Raw genomic sequence first — 22,390 nt, forward strand, 5'->3', positions numbered from 1 at the left:
CATTAAACTAAGGTATTGTCTGCCTTGTTTAGGTGGACATTGAAAAGAGAGGGGAATTTCTCCCCGTGTCCTGGCCAGCAATCCTCCAAATACAATTTGTTTTCTCCTTTTTTTGGCATAAAAAACATAGACCCAGGGAAAACAATATTATCTGGGTTTTTAATTTGTGGATTAAAAACAGACTTTTAAGGGTCCTTTAATATAACTTTACAAAAAAAACCTTCCCGGAACAAAATCTTCCCTTTGCCACCCTTCAAAAAGTGGAGATGTCATTCTCAAGCTACTCAGGGCTGGAGGATCATCCTTAAAGTGGCGTAGCTCCTGACTTCTCACACGCTATGGTATGAAGGAATTTTATTTCAAAGACCGTCTCCATATGTTTTTCACCTTGGAGTCTCAGAGATAGAAAATATATTGCTTCGTTTGAGGCTCCTAACATATTGCAAAGCTTGACAGGCATGATTTGTTTCTCCTCCCCTCGCTTGCTCCTCATCCCTAAAAGAGCAATAAGGCACAAGGCACGTTCTACAGTAACTCAAAAATGGCCCAAGTGTACTACAACCAATAACAATGCACACCTTCACCTTATGATTTACACAGTGGATTAGTGGTCTGCAGAACAAATCACTTCCTGAATCATGTACATTGGGCCAAATGAAAAACTTTCTTGTTCGCCAATTTAAGCGCTTTGAGTCATCCTCTTGACGTGAAAGGTTCTGTAAATTGCATTGTATAAATTTCAACAGTGGGATAGATAAATCCTCTTCATTGGCTGTCAACTACATAATTCTTAATTATATAATTGCATAATGCTTCCTGTAATTGCCTCTGAGCACATGGTGGCACACAATAAGCTCCATGTCAGGACTTTGAGCTCATAGTCTAAACTGACACTCCAACAGGGTGCTGGGCTTGTGCTGCATTGTCAGAGGTGCCATCCTTCAGATGAAACAAGCTGATGGCTCGGCTTCTGTTCAGGTGGACGTTAAAGATCCCATGACACTATTCAAAAAGAGAAGGGAATTTCTCTGTGTCCTGGCCAATAATCCCCCAAATGCAATAGGTCAATCACTTCATAGTTTTTAGTGGAACATTGCTGTGCATCAAACTAGCGTACCAATTTGGTAGTGTTTGCCTAGCAATACACAGTCACTACACTTTCCAGTAAAATCCTGTGAAGTGATTTGAGATGGTTCAACAATCTCAGTAATTGGGATGCTACAACTGCCCTCATTGCCACTGGGCTAGAGAGAGGTGAAAAAAAAGTGTTCTTGGTTACATTCCAGACACACGCACTCCAGAAAGTGTTTGTGTGCTCATGATGGGGAGCGCGACTGTGATGCCCCTCACATGGTAGAATAAACCCACCAATGCTTCCCATTGAGTAGCTTATATCAATACTGGGCATTTGAACCAGAGAGTGATTACAGAGCCTGTGAAACTGTACATCAGCCGAAGGGAAGAGGAATCAGGGGGAGAAGGGAGAAAATTGGCAGAGAATAAAAAGAACCAAGTTAACTTCAGTCTAATAAAAATAATAACAATAATAAGCCTTACATTTGATATAGCACCTTTCATGTCAGGAGGACTTCGCAAATAGCTTTGTAGGATTTAATGTGAAATATTTTTGTTAGCAAACGTCCAATATAAATAATATTACACATATCCACACACAATATGTATCAAATAGAGTTCCTCCCACCCAAAACTTCTTACCAGAGCCAAGATATAAATTGTTTGTACTGCAATTCCTCAGGATCATCCTTGCCATGCTTCTGTTGCATCTCCAGCTCAGCCTGTCTCCCCTACAGACAAAGAGCATCAATCACACCACACTCTTCCACACTGAAATGCTTAGTGATCACAGACAGGAGGAAACTGTAGATCAGTTCACACAGAGAGGCAATAAGCTTGCAGTAAATTTAAAATGAAACAACTCAACTACACAAACTAAAAGAAACAGAACTACTGTGTGGCAGCTATTGCAAACCTCCTTGATTTATGTTAGTCCTCTCCTTAACGCACCATCAGAAAGCGCATCAAGAGAGTGGGAAGCCAATCTGCTCCCAGAACCCTAACAAGCCACTTTGTTATTGCCACAAAATACACAGTTAATCCACTTAAACAGTATATCCTGTGAAGTGCTTTGGGATGTCTCAACGACGTGATAAGGCGCTGTATCAAGTGCAAGGATTATTATTATTATAACCACCAGCAAGGTGGATATTAAGGACTATTTTCAAGAAGTAGGGAGATCTTCCTGTTTCCTGGTCAATTTTCTTCCTTTATCCAAATCCCCCATCCCATCCCAAAACAAAAACAGAGTAATTGATCATTCTTCTCACAGCCGTTTGTGGGACAATGCTGGCACAGGACATCTGTTGCTATCGCTTTCACAACAGCCACTGAACTTCAAAGAAACTCAATGGAAAAGGGTCCTAAATCAAATGTCAATATTGTCACTGTTAATGTTTAGCAGCAGGAGGCGTCCCAACTTAGTATCAACTACAACAACTTGCATTCACATAGCACCCTTTAAGTAGGATAATGTCTGGAAGAGGTTGGACACTGAACTGGTAAGAAGGGGGAAGGGCAGGCGTTCATAAACATGGTTGAAAGAGGTAAGTTTTAAGGTGGGATTAACTATTAGGATATCGCAGTACAGGAACAGGCTATACAGCCCATCAACCTTGCAATCTGTTCAGTCATTGATGTAATATATAACAATAATGCTTACATTTGATATAGCATCTTATCACATCATTGAGATGTCTTAAAGCTCTTCACAGGGTATACTGTAAAGTGGATTGATTGTGTATCTTCTAGGCGATAAAAAGCCATGGATTGAGAGACCAATTTTATTTCGGGGATTGTTGGCCAGGGAACTGGGAGAAATTTCCTTCAAATAGTGCCACTGGATTTTTAACATCCACCTGGACAAGCAAACAGGATCTTGGTTTAATGTCTCATTCAAAGGTTGGCACCTCCGACAATGCAGTTTACTCATAAGCTTTTGACTCAAAGGCAAGAGTGCTTCAAACTGAGCCAGACTGACACAGTCTCTGGCTCGGAGTCAGGTTCCAACACAGTTAAGCGCTCTGAGATGCTACACCGTGTGAAGGGTACTATATAATTGCAAGTTGTTGTTGTTGTTAATTACCTTCTGAGCAAAGAAAAATTTCCTGGCATCTGTCCTGAAATTGTTCTTTATAGCTGTAAACCTATGTCCTCTTGTTTGACTGTCTTGCTGAATCCTAAAGTATTGATCTGGATTTACTTTTTTTAAATCCTACTTAAAATTTTATACACTTCTATAAGGTCCTCTCTGAGTCATCTTGATGGACTCGAAGTCTAAACAGCTTTACCTAACCATATTTTGTGAAATTATAACATTTCTGGTGGATAATTGTTGGTCACAAGCATTGTAAAAAAATGTACAGAACATTCTTTTTAATTTTATTTAGAAGAATGTGGCAAGGCCTGGGAAAAATTCTGATTGCTAGGATTGTAATTTCCTACAATTTACCTGTAAAACTGCCTGGTATGTTCTAGTCATGAATCCCAGCCATGCCTGTGGGAGCAAAATGGATTTATGCCACTCAGACGGCTGGATAGGCACCTAGAATAAAAAAAATTATAAGAACATTTATTTCAATCATCATAAGCAAAATATTTAAGATATTTAAGATGTGGATTTTGTTTTGAAGTTGTGAAATTAAACGAAAACACAGGCAATTATTGCAACCATCATATCTTTAATTGTAATAAGCGCTGTGTCACACAAGGTGCAAACCGAGGCTAGCTTTTCAGTTATGATCAGAAACAAAATGATTTCAAGCAAGTGATATTATAAAGAGGGGCATAAACCATCATCCAAATCACCCATTGAATTGTTCTGGTTTTCATATTTCCAATTACGGATTCAATGACCGCCCAGAGTAACAACTATTTGAATTTTAGTTTATAAAACCAAAACAGATTAGCAAAAGAACAGGCTCATCTGACAGCATTCCCGCATCTCTGTGACAAGGTTGAAGCTTCAAACAAGGTTCAAGTTCTACACAGGATTCTAAGTTCACAGTCTAGGATACAGCCAGAAAGTGAATTATCAATGACTATATTTGAAAATTAAATGTTCTGAATTTCAACTGGAGGGAACTATTTTAACAATGTGGGGGCAGGTGAAACACAGGCACAAAACTTGCAGTGAAAGATTCAAAGTGCACCGTTTCTACCCACTTCCTGGCAGCTAATACAAAACGAGCACAGGCTTTAACACAGGCTTCCTGCTTGTACCCTCAATCACAGAGCGGTGCACTTGGGCAAAGACAATGCAAAGGCTGACAAAACAAGCTAAAGCAACTGTGGGAAGCAGGCGCAGGAACAAACAATGTGGGACCCCACAGAATCCTCAAATTCTACTCTTATGCTTAGTGGCAAAGACATCTAAACAAACTTTTCATCAGCTCTTTGAAGACACGCTTGTCTCTTTGAAGATATGCAGAGTCCATTCGGTGCTCAAAAACTGATATAATGCACTTGGACATTTAAAAAAACATGGATTACATGCAGGAATTGATATTGGATTGTGTGTACTAGCCAAACATGAGGTCTAATCTGGAGCCTATATTTGTGATCATTGGCAACTATAAGCAGTGCATATTTTGATCTTCAGACCCACTGAGTTAGTTAATCTGTTGTGTACAGAACCTTACCTCATGGATAAGTGCTGCCAGCATCTGTTGGTAACTACGGCCCCTACTAACAAGGAACCGATTGATCGGCTTGCCGTCCCTGTCCGTCTGGATATGAAGATCATAACAAAGCAACAAGCCAGCTGCAAGAAAGGAAGAAACCCTGTAAGTGGGCGACTCACTTTCAGCAGATACAATAACAATCTTTGATTTGATATAGCGCCTTATGAAATCGTTGGGACATCTCAAAGTGCTTCACAGGATATACTGTAAAGTGGAGTGACTGTGTTTTGTGGGCAAACTGCAGCAGGCAGTTTGCACACAGCAATATCCCACAAACAGCCATGGAGTGAGTGACTTATTTTATTTGGGGTATTTGTTGGTCAGGACACTGGGACAAACTCACTTCTCTTTTCGAATAGTGGTGTGAGATCTTTAACGTCCACCTGAACAGGCAGATGGGACTTTGGTTTAACATGTCATCAGATCGACGGTAGCTCCGACAATGCAACACCCGCTCAGCACTGCATTAGAGTGTCAGCCTAGACTATGTGATTCCAAGCTCCGACGTGGGACTTCAACCCACAACCTTCCGACTCAGAGGTGAGAGTGCTACCACTGAGCCAGGGTAACACATAGCATATTCAGGATCTAACTGGGCATCCCCAACTGGTCTGTCATCAGCTATCTAGGGCACTCCTGATGACAGACCAGACTGTCTGGCGAAACAGCCGTCACACGGGCTGAATGTTTAGCCGATTTTTTGCTAAAGGTGATCAAGTGTGTGGTATTTGGAGGACCTCAAACTTGGATCCATAGGCTTACAAATCACACATCCATCCCAACATATCATTGATAATGCCAGAGAGCGGAAATTCCAGTTGTATTTAACACCTTTTTAACACATTTAGCAATAAGTGGTTGTAATGGGAGAAATACCATTCTGACCAACATCCTCAATCAACTTGAATTTCAGCTCTCAGATGCCCTATTCCTAGCTCTTCTATGTTTTAGACCTGGAAGGTGCCCAGAGCCAGCGGAAGGAATTAAACATGTTAAGAAAAACGGCAGAACATTGACTAGGAATTGATTGACAAAACATTGGATATGGCATTGCACACAACAATGTAAAAACGTTAGTAAGAAATACATTACATTAGTGCAACCGACAGACTCCGACAATGAGGGAGCTCACCTTAAGTCAGCCAAGTACTCGCTCGACAATACCCTACAGATTTGAATTTCAGCATTCATCCCCATACTTTTGTGAGCATTTTGTTATACACAGAATAAACAACACCTGTAATTCATTGCCAGGGAGACTGAAGTAAGACCAGGATCCTGGACTCATTTAAGAAACAGCTTGATGCTGTGATGGTAGGATGATTATTCTTGAAAGATGAGTTAAATAGACCAAAGAGCTTTCCTCATCCAAACCTCTCATAATCTTGTGAGCCCTGCTGGTTTGTAACTATACAACCTGTGCGTGGGGGCAGGTGGAAAGGCAGCAATAATAATTTTTATTTTACAGCTGAAGGATAAATGACACAGATGATGAACATGAAATGATAAATGAATTCATCCCTTCGATTTGCGATTCCTCTGGCACTATGACTTCCTGCCCACAGCTCTTTGTCAAAGACAACCAAGCGCTCGCTCACCTGCTAGGCCAGACTTCAGTCCAGGTTGTTTATTCTTCTCATAAGTCTTAAGCATGAAGCTGGGAATGCCTGATACAGTCTTCCCCTGGTCAGAGCGCACAGCTCCTCCCCGGAGCGCTGAATGATACACCCCACGGGGCATCGTAGATAATTCTTGGTTCACAAGGGATGAGAAAAACTCTTCCAAAGCTGCAAGAAAAGGTCAAAGAACTACTATTTCTGGCTGTCATGAATGACAAAAATCAGTAACTGCAAGTTCAAACATAAATAGCACGGTCAAGACAATTACTCCCATGTGTTATCTTGACTTTGAGTTCACCTCCCCACAAAAACTGCTCTTCAGGAAGCTGCCAGTAAGTGATGTCAGATGCTCCATTGATGAGACAAATGATTTTAACCCTTCATTGTGCTGATGATTAATGTTTCATCAATTGCTGCACTGTTATCCCTGGCCTCAGGACAAACAAGTGCAAAGAATAATGGGACCGTACACAGGGAGAATGTGCATCCTTCTTTTTCGAGGAGCTTGTATAATAAAGACAATTAATCGCAAACTTTTTTTGGGGAAAAAAACCTTACACATTCAAGTCACAAAATTGCATGTGCTATTTTGGTTACGGGTTTGAGGATGGTAAAATCAGTAAATACTTCCACAAAACACCGTAGGGGAAATTGCAGGGAATGTTACAACTCGGAGGATTCTCAAACCAAAACCTTTCAAAATGTGGAAGAATTATTCAATTTTCGACTGCTTTTTGATCTGTAGACAATTCCCACCAAATTTATTTTAAAAAAATTAAATGTGCATACGATTTTAATAATAACTTTCATTTATACAGCACTGTTCACATAAAAACAAACATCTCTAAGGACTGTACAAAATCAGATTGTAGCACTCTCGCCTCTGACTCAGAAGGTCATGGATTCCTGCCCCATATTGAGAGTTTGAACTCAGTCTCAGCTGACACTCCGGTGGATTGCTGGGGGAACAATGCATTGTTGGAAGTACCGTCCTTTGGATGAGATGTTAAATCAAGATCCCACCTGCCTATTCATGTAGGCATTAAAGATCTTATTAAAGAATTATTCAAAAAGCAGAAGGGAATTTCTCCTGGTGTCCTAGCAAACAATCGGTCAGGTTTAAAATGAAAATATTCAATTAAAAATTGAATTAAAAATTTGAATTTCACATATAAATATAGTCACTACAATTGACAGTAAACCCTGTGAAGAGCTTTGAGACTGACAATGTGATAAGGTGCAATATATCACAATATCAAATGCAAGGATTATTAATATCACTTCATTAGTAATTGACCCATGTTACAGAAACCAAGTATAACCCAGATGCTTCAAAGAGGATACTCAATGCTTTCACATCATTCACAGTTTATGCTACAGACTGGCATCTTGCAATGAATTAACATCACTGATACTTAAAACTGCTAAACAATCCAGTTTTCTTAAAATAAAGCATTTAACTATGTGAAGGCAACATCTTTTAGTGTCTAGTCTTCATGAAATATTTTTAAGCCTCCACATTTGGACACTTTTCCTATATGCCACCCATTCTGAGTGGAGCCCAGTACTCAATCACCAAGTTTGATAAAAATACAAAACAGAGTACTGAAGCAAACACTGACAAATTTAGAGCCATTTAACATTTTTCTTGCTCATGGCTAAATCCAGCAGAATTATCTTATTACATTCCAGTGCATTTAATAATTCTCAAACTTGATATAATACATCTGATAAATTGCTGTTCCCATCAAGAGGATGTGTCAAAGCTCTTCATAGGATATACTGTAAAGTGTAGTGACTGTATTTTGTAGACGAACGCAGCAGACAAGTTTGTGCAATGTCCCATAAACAGGAGCGAAGTGAATTGACCAATTTTATTTGGGTGATCATAGCGCCTTATCATGTTGTTGAAATATCTCAAAGAGCTTCACAGGAATTACTGTAAGATACAGTGACGTTTAGCAGCTATGCTTCCTAATTTTCAAATAAAGTGTATTTAATAATCTTAACTTTTTTTAAAGAGAAGTGAACGTGGATAGGGAGGAAGAAAGAAAGAGAGAATGAGTCAACAGCCCACATTAGCAATACGTAGTGAGGGAAGCAGGCAAATACTTCGCCCTTTTCAGGATTAGTTCATTTGAATCAGAAGTCTTTAATCGCTGATTGTTTTCCAACAACACTCGTTGCATGTTCAAAGGGAAAGTGCAGAATTACAGTCCACCTTTCGCATCTAAAGATCCAAAAGGAGTCACTGGGGTTTCACAGGTGTTTAGTAGCAAAGTTCAGGATACTTGAAGTGGACATAGAATGACAAAAGGCTCCTGGTGCATTTCTGATTTACATTAAAAACAAAGCTTCTTTCTAGTCTGTATTTGACTCTTTGAAGAGATTGTAAATAAATATGGTCCCAAGGTCTTTCCCTTTGTAAAATACTGGGATCCCTGGGCAAATTAGAACACATTTCACTGCAAGTCTAGGGCCACTGCTTTTCATTAATCGATCGGGTATCACCCAACAGTAATAGTTACAAGCTTGTGTACGTACCACAGAATACAGGAGGTGAGCTCATTAAAAGCAGTTTGATGTAAGATGAACCAGGGATTGAAAGATCCTCCTCCTCCTCTTCCTCTGTATTCAATTCAGTCTCACCATCTTCATCCTCCTCCTCCTCATTGTCCTGCTTCATCTCTGGCCTGATCTGGAAACAAAATAGGACCTTACCAGCTTCAGCTTCTATATTTAACTTATCTTCAAACTGTAATTCAAGTCATACAAAGAGGTATGCTTCCAGCATCCTGCACAGGAGCTAAAAGGGTCAAAGCCGTTAATTGTCCTTGGGTGACTAGAGTTTCATTTTTGTTCACTGCTAAAATTACAGTGAGAACAGGACAAGGGAAGGAAATATCATGAAAGGAGCCTCACCGTTTAAAGAGCATCCCTTCACGGTTCAAGCTGTGCTGTTTGTGAGATAACCTGTGCTTGCCTTTAAAATACAGTCACGATATACTTCACAGCAAAGCTAAATCCTGTGAGGGTGCTTTGAAAGGCCCTCCCAATGTGAACAGTACTATATCAAATACAAGGATTATTATTATTATTTTATTCACTAGCCTGTACGTCTCTGTGATTGAGGGTTATATGCTAGTCAATGCGGGCTATCTTGTGAACACTGCAGTTATTGGAAGATGCTACCTGCATTTGTTTGACAGAGGTCACATAAAAATTTACATTTTTAAAAATGTCAATCTGATGTCTACATACGTCGGGAGGACGTCCCAAGGCGTTAGACAGTTGGGTCAGGACCCGAGCAAGGGGGGAAATGGTCAGGGTGAAGGGAGGGAGCGAGGAGGGGGTAGAGAGTCGAGAGGGGAGCTGAAGGCACGGTCAAAGAGAAAGGTCTTGAGACCGGCCTTGAAGGAGGAAAGGGAGGAGGCGGCGAAGGCACTGGGGGATAGAGTTCCAGAGCCTAGGGGCTGAGAGGCTGAAGGCCCGGCCACCGATGGTAGGGCGGTTGGGGCGGGGGATGTGGAGCAGACCGGAGCCAGAGGAACGGAGGGTATGGGCAGGTAGGTAGGGGAATAGTAGGTCGGAGAGGTAGGAGGGAGCAAGGCCGTGAATGGCCTTGTAGGTGAGGATGAGGATCTTGAATTCGATCCTCTGGGGGATGGGGAGCCAGTGGAGGCGAGCGAGGTTGGGAGAGATGTGGTCCCAAAGCCTGGTGCGGGACAGTACATGAGCTGCAGAGTTCTGAATGACCTGCAGCTTGTGGAGGGAGGTGCCGGGAAGGCCGGCGAGGAGCGAGTTCCCATAGTCCAGCCTTGAGGTGATAAAGGCGTGGACCAGAGTTTCAGCAGCGTGAGGGGTGAGGTAGTGCCATAGTCTGGCAATGTTTCGGAGGTGATGGAAGGCGGTGCCAGTTGTGGCGCGGATATGAGGAAGAAAGGACAGCTCAGGGTCGAACAGAACGCCGAGGTTCCTGACTGGTTTTGAGAGGTGGAGAGTGCAGCCTTGGATGCTGATGCTGTCGGCGCCTGAGGTGCGGAGGCGCTGACGCGAGCCAATCAGGAGGGCCTCAGTTTTGCGCACGTTGAGCTGAAGAAAGTTGTCTAAAGGCCTTTTGTAGCACTCTTTGGTCTGTTTGTATCTAAGGGATTGTTGGTCAGGAAATTGGGAGAAACTCCCTTCTCTTTTCAAGTAGTGACATGATCACGTAGAATTTTCAACATCCACCTGAACGCGAACAGGCGGGAACTCAATTTAATGCCTCATTCAAAGGACACCATCTCTGTCCTCCCCCAGCACTGGAGTGTCAACTTAGTCTGTGAATTCAAAGTCCCAATGTGGGACTGGAACCAAGAACCTTATTACTCAGAGGGGGGGTGGGGGGGGGGGGGGGAGACTCTCTCGTGCCCCTGAAATCCAGGGCCATCTCCAAACCCACCTGATCCCCCTGGCATAACAGTCATCTCTGCGCCCTAAAAACCCAAACCCGGCTGCTTGAGCGCAGATGGCAGAAAACTGGCCTGACAGTTCACCACCAACTGTGGCTCGAGCATCTCCACAGCTACCGCCATTCTTTAACGCATGCGAAAACGGCCTTCTAATCCAACATCATCTTGGAGGCAAAAAACAATCCTAAAGTCCTTTTTCCCCGTCACCTCCCGACACCTCCTCCGTGTGACCCTTCAGGCCTCCTCAATCTTCACATCAAATGCTAAGTGTGGGGAGGTCATGGACTTCTTTTCAACTAAATTTTCAAATAATATCCGCCAGGCAGACTCATCCTCCTGCCTCTTGTCGCCCACCACCACTTCTCCATCCCCTTCACCCTCCCTAGCATCAGCTCCTATCACCACCCCTATCCTACATTCCTCCCTCCCCATGACTCCCTCCTCCCTCTTACCCACCATCACTTCGATGAAACCCACCACCTGCTGCCTCAACCCCCTTCCCATTAACTTGCTGGTCACCCAGCTCCCCCTCCTCTGGCTGATGTCATCAATCAGTCCCTCTCCTTTGGATCAGTCCCTGCCCCCCTTAAAACTGTTGTCATCATCCCCCTCCTCAAAAAAACTTCCCTAAATCCCTCAAATTCTAGCCATTACCGCCCTATTTCAAACTTGCCCTTCCTTACCAAAGTCCTAGAATGCGTTGTTGCCAATCAACTCTGCGCACACCTCTCCTCCCACTCCCTGTTCGAACCCCTCCAGTCCGGTTCCCACCCTGACCACAGTACAGAGACTGCGCTTGTGAAAGTCACAAACGACATCCTCTATCTGTGACCAGGGCTCCCTTTGCCTCCTTGTCCTCCTGGACCTCTCCACCGCGTTCGACACAGTCGATCACGCCATCCTCCTCCACCGCCTTTCCTCCATCATCCACCTCAGTGGGACCACACTCACCTGGTTCGAGTCCTACCTCACAAACCGCCAGCAGTACATCTCCACAAACGGCTTTTCCTCCCGCTCTCACCCGGTTACCTGCGGGGTACTCCAAGGATCCATCCTTGGCCCCCTCCTCTTCTTAACCTATAGGCTCCCTCTTGGGGATGTCATCCGCAGACAAGGGGTACACTTCCACATGTATGTGGACGACACCAAACTCTATTTTTCCACCTCACTTTTCGACCTCCAGTCCCCTGATGTTCTGCCAGCCTGCCTGTCAATCATCAAGAGCTGGATGAGTGCGAATTTCCTTCAGTTAAATGTCACAAGACGGAAGCCATACTCTTTAGCTCTTGTCAACATCTTCAATCGCACGGTTCTCACCTCCTCCACCTACCCAACCTGGCCCTAAAGCTCTCCGAACCCATACGCAACCTAAGCTTAAGGTTCGACCCCCAATTATCCTTCCTCCCCCACATCCAGTCCCTCACCAGCACCGCTTTCTTCCACCTCCGACGCATTGCCCGTCTCCGCCAATATTTCACCCCAAAAGCCGCCGAAACCCTGGTCCATGCCTTTGTCACCTCTCGGCTGGACTATTCAAATGCCCTCCTCGCTGGTCTCCCCTCCAATATCATTCATAAAATCCGGTCATCCAGAATTCTGCCCCCTGCATTCTTACCCGTACCAAACTCTGCTCCCCGATCACCCCAGTCCTTGCCAGACTGCACTGGCTCCCTGTCCCAGAGAGGATCGATTTCAAGATCCTCATGCTTGTTTTCAAATCCCTCCACTCCTCTACACCCCCCTACCTCTCTGACCGCCTCTCTCCTCACAACAGTACCCATTGCCTTCGCTCCACCGGGTCTGGCCTCCTCCTTGTCCCCTGAATCCTCCGCTCCACCATCGGTGATCATGCCTTCGGCCACTATGCCCCGAGGCTCTGGAACTCCCTTCCTCACTCCCTTCGCCTCGCTCCCCCATTCTTCCTACTTTCAAGTCTTGGCGAAAGACCGCGTCTTTGGCCACCTTCTTTCCCCTCCCCCTGGCTCGGCCCCGGGATCCGTTACTGTGAAGCGTTCTGAGACGTCGTCCAGCATGGAGGGCGCTATATAAATCCAAGCTGTTGTTGTTTGTACCAACTGAGCTAGACAGTGAATGAGGTACAACATGGCATATACAATGAATGGACTAGGAATGAACCTGCATTGAGACGAAGGACATTATAATGGCAATCCACTGTATTAGCTCCTTTTAAACATCCTAATGAATTCTGCACTAGTGACCCTTAGGGCAGTTCTTTCCAGGACTCTGTGTGAAGAAACATTTTCTGATTGCACTTCAAACAGCTTTAGCTCTAATAAAATACGTCCCCGTGTTTTGAATCCTTCCATCAGGGAGAAGATGTCTGCTATCTGAGTCGTCAATTGACTTAATTATTTCACACTCTAATCGGATAATTGCACCATAAAGATAACTATCCAACATAATTGGGATATTTTAGGCTTCACCTCCTTCTCACCAAGGAATCTAAATGATCCTAAAAGTTTGGGCGGAAGTTCATTTTGTTATGTTAAGTCTAAAAGAATTATTCTGATAGAATCTAGTTTTCAAGTACACAGACTTGAGTAAGTCCTTTCATTGTTCTATTCAAGACCACGTGAAAGGTATGCAGCCAAGCAAACACCTGCCGCCAGTCTAAACATTCATCCATACAACATAAATCAGTGCACTGTCACACGGATAGTCGGATACGTTTACAAATCGTCCTGTCTAAAGATTGCAATCTTGTTTAAATACAGCATCAAAAGGATGTAGACTTGATCTCCAAGTTGCTAAGGTCTCCTCAGGTTCAAGTATTCATTAGTTGGCACGGCATGATGATCTGGTATATTGTGCAGAGGACAGTAAGATGTACAGGTAACCACCCGATCTTGGGTATTCTTGTAGCTGTTCACGTGGAGTGAGGTAGCACCTTACTGTATGTACTCTGCATTGCTTACTGTAGCACCACCATGGTTAACAGAGGTTAATCTCTTGCCCACTGGAAACCACATTTCACATGGGTCACTTCCAAGTATCTCCCAGAGATTGGGCAAGAAGGGGAGAGAGAAAAAAATACAAAGGATGAAAATGGGAAAAACAACATGAAGCTTGTAGCCCCGGACGTAATAATAATACTTGTATTTGATATAATGTTTTTCACGTCTTCTAGGCGTCGCAAAGCACTTCACAGAATATACTGTAAATATACTGTAAATTGTATATTTGTAGGCAAAACACGGCAGCCGATTGCGCACAGCAGTGTCTCACAAACAATCATGGATTGAAGTGACCAATTTTATTATTGTTTTTTTTCTTGAGGGATTATTATCAGGCGTGTGGATAAGGAAACTTGCCCAAGGTTTCGCCCTGCAATCACTTAATGCTAACTAATGTGCAGTTCCAGTGGAATGCTAGAATTTCTCTGATTTTTCGTGAAGCAGGGAAAGTGGAGGTGTCAAACCATCCAGGATTCCTATTCTTTATCCCTATTCAGGGACCCCCAGCTGGAGTTGGTTGTGCAGGCACTGAGCCAAACCAGAACTGTGGGTCAGTTGTGAAGTGTCTGACCAAACTCAAACATGAGGAATGGCCACTTGGATGATAAACTAGAAAGCTACTGAAGGCCACGAAGCCTCCCTCTCAGAACTCAGCATGAGTCACTGACATCAGAAAAAGAGACAAAGTTGTTTTTAAAAAAACAAGTGTACAGTATTACACTTATTGCAATAAGCAATCCATGAAACAACTTTTACAAAATACAGTATCAGTAAAGAAGGAAAGGTTTGCCGCCAGACAAAGAGAAAAGCTACACATTTATGCAATTCATACCTGTTCTGGTAGGTGAAGAACTGTGAACTCCTCAGTGCTGAATGCAGAAAGAGCCTTGTATGCAGAACTGGCGATGAGCGAGTTCTTAAGAGAGCAAGGAAATGATCTGATTACTTGTTCATCATTTATACAAGAGTTAAAAGCTGAAGATCCCATCATTTAAAAGATTAAAATATATTAACCTTAATAATTTGTTATAATTATTAACAAATTGGAAATGGTGTTAGTCAGGCTGAAGAACATTTACAGGCATAAAACTAGTTCATTTTTTTTTGCACCTTGCAAACTAAGTTAGATCACGTTTGGAGTATTCTGTGTAGTTCTGATGACCTGCCAACTCAGAACACAGAATGCTAGCTTGTCAACACTGGAAGCCAGGGGTCACAGCAGTTCTGGCAGCTCAGGTCCACAGGACACTAGCACTATAAGCAAAGGCTCATTATTTTGAGGGATGTATACGTAGAGGCAGGAAACAGCTTACACCACTCACTTAAAAGTGAACCATTTCTTACAGTCCTATTCTCCTATTTGCATCCTCTTCTCTGCCAACTTTGCCCTCCTGTTCCTTCCTCACTCATTCCATCCCATCAGTAGTGTCTTTGCTTTTAAACTCTACACTGCTGCCCTCTGGAACTCTCTTCAAAATCTCATCAACTTGTTCATTACCATCTGCCAACATGAAAGGCCCTACACAAATGTAATTTTGTTGCCTTTAAAACGCTCTTATCAGCCTCTCATTGACTGTACCTTTGATCACCAACCTCAAATATCCCCCTCCTCACTGATCAGTGATTCCCATCAACAACATGATCATCGTGAAAAATATTGAGTCATTCCACGTGAAACTTGCTATTTTCAGTGTAAGATACACAAATTGGACAGTCAACAGCACGAAAAGTAATGTGCTGTGCAAATGATCTGATTAAGTGTCTTGTGTCTGTTATCCGACCATCAAACATTGGTGGAATATCCGCAGAGTCACACCACGCTTTTATCTATGTCCGCCTAATCCTGTGAAACAATTTGAGACATGTTCTCAAAACGAAAGGCGCGGTATCAAATGCAAGGATTATTAGAATTACTTAACCCCATGTTAAAAATACAAACAAAACCTCTCAAAATAGCTTTGTAGCATGTCCCTCTTCTGCTTATTTTGTCGTTCAAAATGTACTCAAAAATAAACGGATTTGATTAAACAGCCATCCTGAAACCTCACTTCCACGGAAAGTGCAAATAAGAATATTAAGCGCTTAATAAGAGAAGGTCATTCAGCCTCGCAAACCTGCTCCTTGTACAGAATATGCACAAACTAGCCTATGCGTTCATACAAGTAGAGTGCCTACAACTGCACCAGGTATGATGTCAGCAGTGATCTATATGATCTAATCTATAAGATTAGAATAATTTCTTTCAACAAATAGTCAAATCCCATTCAGGTGTAACCTATTAATTGATTATGTTATTTAAAAGTAGCTTCATATTGACTAGAAACTTTCATATCACCATTCTTATTATATAATAATAAACCTGGCAAATGATATAGCGTCTTACCACGTCATCAAGATGTCTCAAGATGCTTCACAGAATAATGCTGTGAAGTGACTGCATATTTCTACAACAATAACTTGCATCGATATAGCACTCTTCACGAAGGGCATCATTCAAAGAGGTAGAATTGGAATAGCTTCTATTTTTAAGTCAATAATAAAGAAAACAGAAACAACTTGTTTCCTCAATAATAAAGAAGGCACAAATCTTATTTTGCCTCACTAATATGATCATAAACTGGATACCAATATTTAACATACATTGTACAGCATTATATATAATGACAAGACATTCAGCATATGGTTTGTTTATTATAATCCCATAAATATTTGTTCTTGATAAACTCTTACATATCTGTGCACTACGGTTACCAATAAAAAGGGGTGACAAGTAGTAGATACTGGCACACATAACCGGTTTGGAAATAAGTTTTCAACTATTGGATCAATGAAAGCAAATGCAAGTTTGGCTAACTGTATACCAGACTCTGGTTTAACAAGGGTTAAACTCACCTTACTTTGGGTATGAGTCCACAATATGCTCACAACTTGTGCTCTGAATTTCTGTGCAAAAGGAGAGAAAAATCAGGTTGAAATAAATCTGGCCTTAGTTAAACATGAGTTTCAGACAATGGACAGTAGAACATGTTCACAGCAGTTGTAATATTCAAAGCACAAAAAACAGCAGAGAACAGTCAGGGGAGAATAAACCATGTGACTTGGTTTACGCCAGAGCACGCCAACATATTCACAAGATCACAAGGTTGATTGAGACAAAAAAGGCCCTACAGCCCATTTGATCTCATCCTTCCAGCATACCCACCCTACCTTCTTCACATGACAGCTTCAAGCTGTTGTTTTAAATGAGTCCAGTGTGTGTCCTGGCATCAACCACCCTTCATGTTAATTATGTCTTTTATTCTTCTCACAAGAAAGAATACTAATTTGTCTTTTTGGAATGTCTTAACACCTCGAAATGTCTAACAACATTTGAAAAGTAGACACTGTTAGTTGCAGGACTGGTTTGGGAGACGACAAACAGTAGCTATTTATGCACAACAAGGTCCTACAAAAGCTACAAGGCAAAAGATGATTTAAACTGGAGAATTGTTGGCTAGGACACAGAGAGAACCTCTGTTCCCTTTTCAAAAGCATCATGGGATCTTTAACATCACTAAAGAACAGGTAGATGGGAATTTGATCTTTAATGTCCCGCCTGAAGGACGGCATCTCTGATAATGTAGTGGTGACATATCAACCTAAAACAAATCCAAGCTTTTGTTAAAATGCATCAATACAGTGTTTATTCTCATATTCCAACTCATTGACCTTACAACAAACATTTTGAAAAAAAACTTCACTCAAAGCAGGTGTATAAGGTATGTGATCAGGGGCTACACTGACCATCTTATTATTAGATGCCATATCATCTATATAATAATAATTCCATTACACCTCTAATTTCACAAGCAATTTTGAATGTTTAGTGACTACCTCTGGTAACTGTTACTACCCACCTCATATTCGACGGATTTTACATTCAGGGCAGGAACCAGGGCAAACAGCTCAGTCAAGGCTTTTACAACTAAAGGCCGAGTGTCACAACAGAGTTTTGGTGACAGAGCATACCATGTAGACCGGATGTCCACGACCTAAAAGGGCAGAGACAGAGTGAGAAATAAAATTACAACACTTGACCTGCAAAGTACTGGACACCTGATGTTAATGTTATTTCTAAATTCCATCACCTTCTCATCAATTTTCTAAAGCTTTCTTTAAAAAAATGAATTTTATAATTCTCCTTTAGTAATCCTTTTAGTGTATTTTTGCTCACTGGTGAGGTACTTTAAATTGAGACAAACGTCATGAAGGAATTTCTCAGTCAAGTGAAGTATTTTTTCGGCAAAAAAAATACCTGGACAAGAGGTGGGAAGCCTGCCAGACAGTGATATCAATGGTAATCTATGTGGTTTTAGCTGGTTAGACTCCAAAAATATAGACCTAATCTCCCCATTTGCTGCATTCTATTCCAGACCCACAAAAACAAGGCATATTGTTGAAATTTCAGTAGTTAATTTGGAGTTTCTTAAACATGGTGATGGGTTTCCATATGTGTCAGGTATTTGGCTGACCACGAAGAAAAAAAATCCCTGGGAAAAACAGCTCAGATATTTACTACAGTGACAAAGGATCTTGGAATACAAGCATGTCTGTTTGAGAACTGCAGACTGAATGATTATAATAAGAATAATCCTTGCATTTGATGTAACATCTTATTAATAAAACGTATCAAAGCGATTCAGTAGATTTACTGTGAAGTGTAGTGACTGTCATTTGTAGGTAAACACAGCAGTCAATTTACACAGAGCAATGTCCCACAAACAGCCATTAACAACAACAACATTACATCTGTATAGTGCCTTTCACGTCGGGAGGACATCCCAAGGTGCTATACAAATGTAATCTGGTTGTTGAATCAATCATTTTTTATTTGGATGAGTGTTGGTTAGGAAACCAGAAGAAATTTCCTTCTCTTTCAGAATAATGTAATGTTTAATATCCACCTGAACAACCAGATGGAGCTTCAGTTTAACATCTCATTCAAAGGACAATATAGCACTCCCCCAGCATTGAATTGGAAAGTCAGCCTAGATTATGTGAGCTTAAACTCCTAACATGGGGCTTGAACCCACAACTTCCTGATTCAAAGATGAGAGTGTTACCAACTAAGCCAGGCTGATATTAATGTATGTACAAACAGGGGATTTATATTGACTTCAGTTATCTATCCCAGTGTAATTGTTTGATCTGCTGATCAGGACAGATTGTGAAACATGACTGAGGGCTGATAACTTTTTATCTCACCGATAAAAAGCCCTGTTCATTCATTTTAGCAGAATAACAGAGGAAGTTACTGGAAGATATAACTAACTTGACATTTCAAAAGAAAGCAGCAATACAACATTTTACCAAGACACTACACCTAAAAGGCACTTTTCAACATAGAAATGCGTCATCACTTTTACCATGGTTATTTACAAAACTGAGCATTTCTTAAGAAATGCAATACTGAAAAGGTTTTGTGTTGCGACACAAACCTCATGCCCAGAATAATGGCATTCGCTCAACAGTTAACCACAACAGGAAAAGACAGTAATGACAAATCAAGCTAACTGCTTTGTTTTTGTGCTGTATTCAATCTACACTTTCACTGATTTACTGTACCGAGGAACCACCCATGTGCGTCTTTTAAATAAAAAAAGCAGTAAAATAGAGTAAAATTGGTACCTTCCATCAGACGGTGAGACAAAGTCAGCTGATATTAGCATTTTCTGCCTTTTGCATTTCAAACACCCGGTTATCTTTATCGGTGAACTGAGCAGTTTGAGCAAAGAGCAGAAAATATAGATGTGTGGTTCATAACACACATATAGCACACAGATGGAGAAATTCTACCTGGATGTAGATTTTTTTCTAGATTTATGTAGCATTTTAAGAATCCAAAAATTGGCAAATTATAGAATTCGGTCCTAACTTTGAAGTAAAAGGACTTGCAGTAAAAACCGGCTTTAAAGTTAAGGCTGTATTGAAGAACTTCTCAAATTCAAATGCTCAAAAATATTACATAAGTAGAGTAAAACTAGACCCAGGTGGAATTTCTACTGAACCCAGTTTTATGAGGCTTGTACAAAGATACATTTTTTAAAAAAAATGTCAAATAAACCCACCTGCCTCACGATCTAGTGAAATAGCAATGGGAATAAAATGTCTGCATCTGACGATTTCTAAAGAGATTTCTTTTACAAAAGGATCAAGTTGAAAACAAGGATGTAATTCAGGGATTGTCATGATGTTCTTCTACTTACTGATTGTAATCCCTATTTGCAACTCTGAATCACAATTAAGCGTTCCCATTAGAAATTGCCACACTTTAGAGCCCATTTTGTGTGTGTTTACTTAAAGTAAACTCACTTACTTACACCTCGCCTGTAAGAAATAAATCATAAATATGGTTTGGGGCACTGAGCAAATTAAAATTTAAATTAGTTTTAAATGTAAAAAAATCAGTCATGGTGAGCCTGGCTCGTTGGTAGCATTCTCACCTTCAAGTCAGAAGGTTGTGGGTTCAAGCCCCCCATCATGACTGTGAACTCAGTGCAGTCTGACACTCTAATGCAGTGCTACTGAGATGTTAAACCAAGGTTCTGTCTGCCTGTTCAAGTGGACGATCCCATGGCACAATTGAAAAGCAGCAGGGAGTTTGTCCCAATGTCCCAGCTAACAAACCCACAGATAAAATTAATGATTTACTACATGGGTGTTTGTGAGACATTGATGTGTGGTAACTGGCTGCCACATTCACCCTCAAAATACACACGTTACTTCACTATACAGTAAATCTTGTGAAGCACTTTTAGACATCCTTCTGACATGAAAGGTATCAAATGCAAGGAGTATTGTTATTAACTATCCTAAATGGTAAACATTATTTTATTTATTGTCATTATTTATTTGATAATGACTGACGTTACTTTATAAATCAGTCTTCATTTTTTGTGTAAAACAGCAAATAAACATTTTGAAAGTTTAAAGTTTCTTCTTCTCCTTCTTAACCCCTGCAAACATTAACATAAGAAACGCTAGATGCAAAAAAGACTAAGGTCCATCTAGTTCATCTTCCTGTCGTTGCTTACACATGTGTCCCGAACTAACTGTGTACTATATCCCATAATGTTATTGAACATTGAGTCCTTGTTGGCCATCCTTACCTCAGTTTGACAGAGAGCATGGAGCCCTTGCAGTACGAGTACTGCAGGAGTAGCCTGGTCTGCTCTTGTACATTCGTTCAGCACCTTGGAGATTGCAGCTAGCATGTCTGCTCCATGCTGGTAAGATCTAATTATACAAAGACACAATTAAGACACAGCAGGTGGTTAAAAATGCATGCTTTAGCACAAATGGCTGTTCAAGTCAAATCCTTTGCAGCACTTGAAAGGGAATTGGATTAAACCGCGAGGCAAAGTAATATTAAAGGGTAAGACAATTAGAGGGCTTGGCTCTAGTCAAGGAGGCAGCACTAACACCATAGGCAGAAAGACCTCCTTCTGGGCTGTAAATGTTTTACCATTCTACAGAGAAAATGTAAAAGGCTAATATTAACATTGCACAGAATTTCCAATGAAATCGGAAGTTTACTAATTTCTAAACCATGTTTGGATCAGGCACTGTTCCTACCTAGACAGGAAGCGAATATAATGATCCCACCCCTCAAAGGGGGCTCATAGAGATGTATATAATCTTAAATGGGATTGAAAAATAAACCCAGATCAATACCATAGGAAGTATTTAGACAGTAGAACAAAAGAACATAGGCTTAGAGTTGAAAGAGCAATTTCAGGACAGATTGGCTTGCATTTGATATAGTACATTTTCATGTCTTCTAGACGTCTCAAAGCGCTTCACAGAATATAATGTAAAGTGAATTGACTGTACATTTGTGGGCAAAAAGCGGCAGCCAATTGCACACAGCAAGCGTGCCACAAACAGTAATGGATTGAAGTGACCAATTTATTATTGTTTTTTTTCTTGAGGGATTATTATCAGGCATGTGGAGTAAGGAAACTTGCCCAAGGTTTAGCCCTGCCGGGAATCGAACACTTTTGCAAACTGGGTGTTCATGGGGTAAATCCAGTTGATGCAAAATAAACTTCTGAACTTGAGAAATTGCAACTTTAAGAAGGGTGGCTCCCCTATGGTTTGTATTACTGTTAAAGAGCCAGCGAGACTCCTGTGGCTTTAAAACAATGTGAACAATTAGCTGACATTCAGTGGAGCTTTATCCATGTTCTTAGGTCCAATTCCACTTACACTGAGCTTAGTTGTTTGACTCTCAACTGTCCTTTCTCCCCCATATCCATGCCATGACCCGCTCTGCCTTCCCCACCTCCGCAACATTGCCCGACTCTGCCACTGCCTCACCCCTCAGGCCGCCAAAACCCTCACACACACATTAATCACCTCAAGGCTCGACTACGGAAACACCCTCCATGTCAGCCTCCCCAACTCTTCCCTCCACAAGCTGCGGATCATCCAGAACTCTGCAGCTCGTGTCCTCTCCCGTACCAGGCTCCGTGACCCCATCACACCCACCCTCGCCCGACTCTACTGACTCCTCATCCTTCAGAGGATAATATTCAAAATCCTCGTCG

The 22,390-nt window shown here is 41.6% G+C and overlaps 1 protein-coding gene across 1 annotated transcript in view; it reads right to left on the minus strand.

Moving 5' to 3' along the window:
• The window catches only part of focad (focadhesin), a 101,385-nt gene that overhangs the window by 36,565 nt on the left and 42,430 nt on the right, over window positions 1-22,390 (minus strand). The window contains 9 exon segments of the mRNA XM_042345172.1: window positions 1,717-1,805; window positions 3,527-3,619; window positions 4,716-4,837; window positions 6,356-6,544; window positions 8,921-9,074; window positions 14,635-14,718; window positions 16,695-16,745; window positions 17,699-17,833; window positions 20,951-21,077. Coding sequence (XP_042201106.1) covers window positions 1,717-1,805; window positions 3,527-3,619; window positions 4,716-4,837; window positions 6,356-6,544; window positions 8,921-9,074; window positions 14,635-14,718; window positions 16,695-16,745; window positions 17,699-17,833; window positions 20,951-21,077 — 1,044 coding nt within the window.

This window comes from Callorhinchus milii, unplaced genomic scaffold (assembly GCF_018977255.1).
Source record: "Callorhinchus milii isolate IMCB2004 unplaced genomic scaffold, IMCB_Cmil_1.0 Scaffold32, whole genome shotgun sequence".
In the NCBI taxonomy this organism is placed as follows: domain Eukaryota; kingdom Metazoa; phylum Chordata; class Chondrichthyes; order Chimaeriformes; family Callorhinchidae; genus Callorhinchus; species Callorhinchus milii.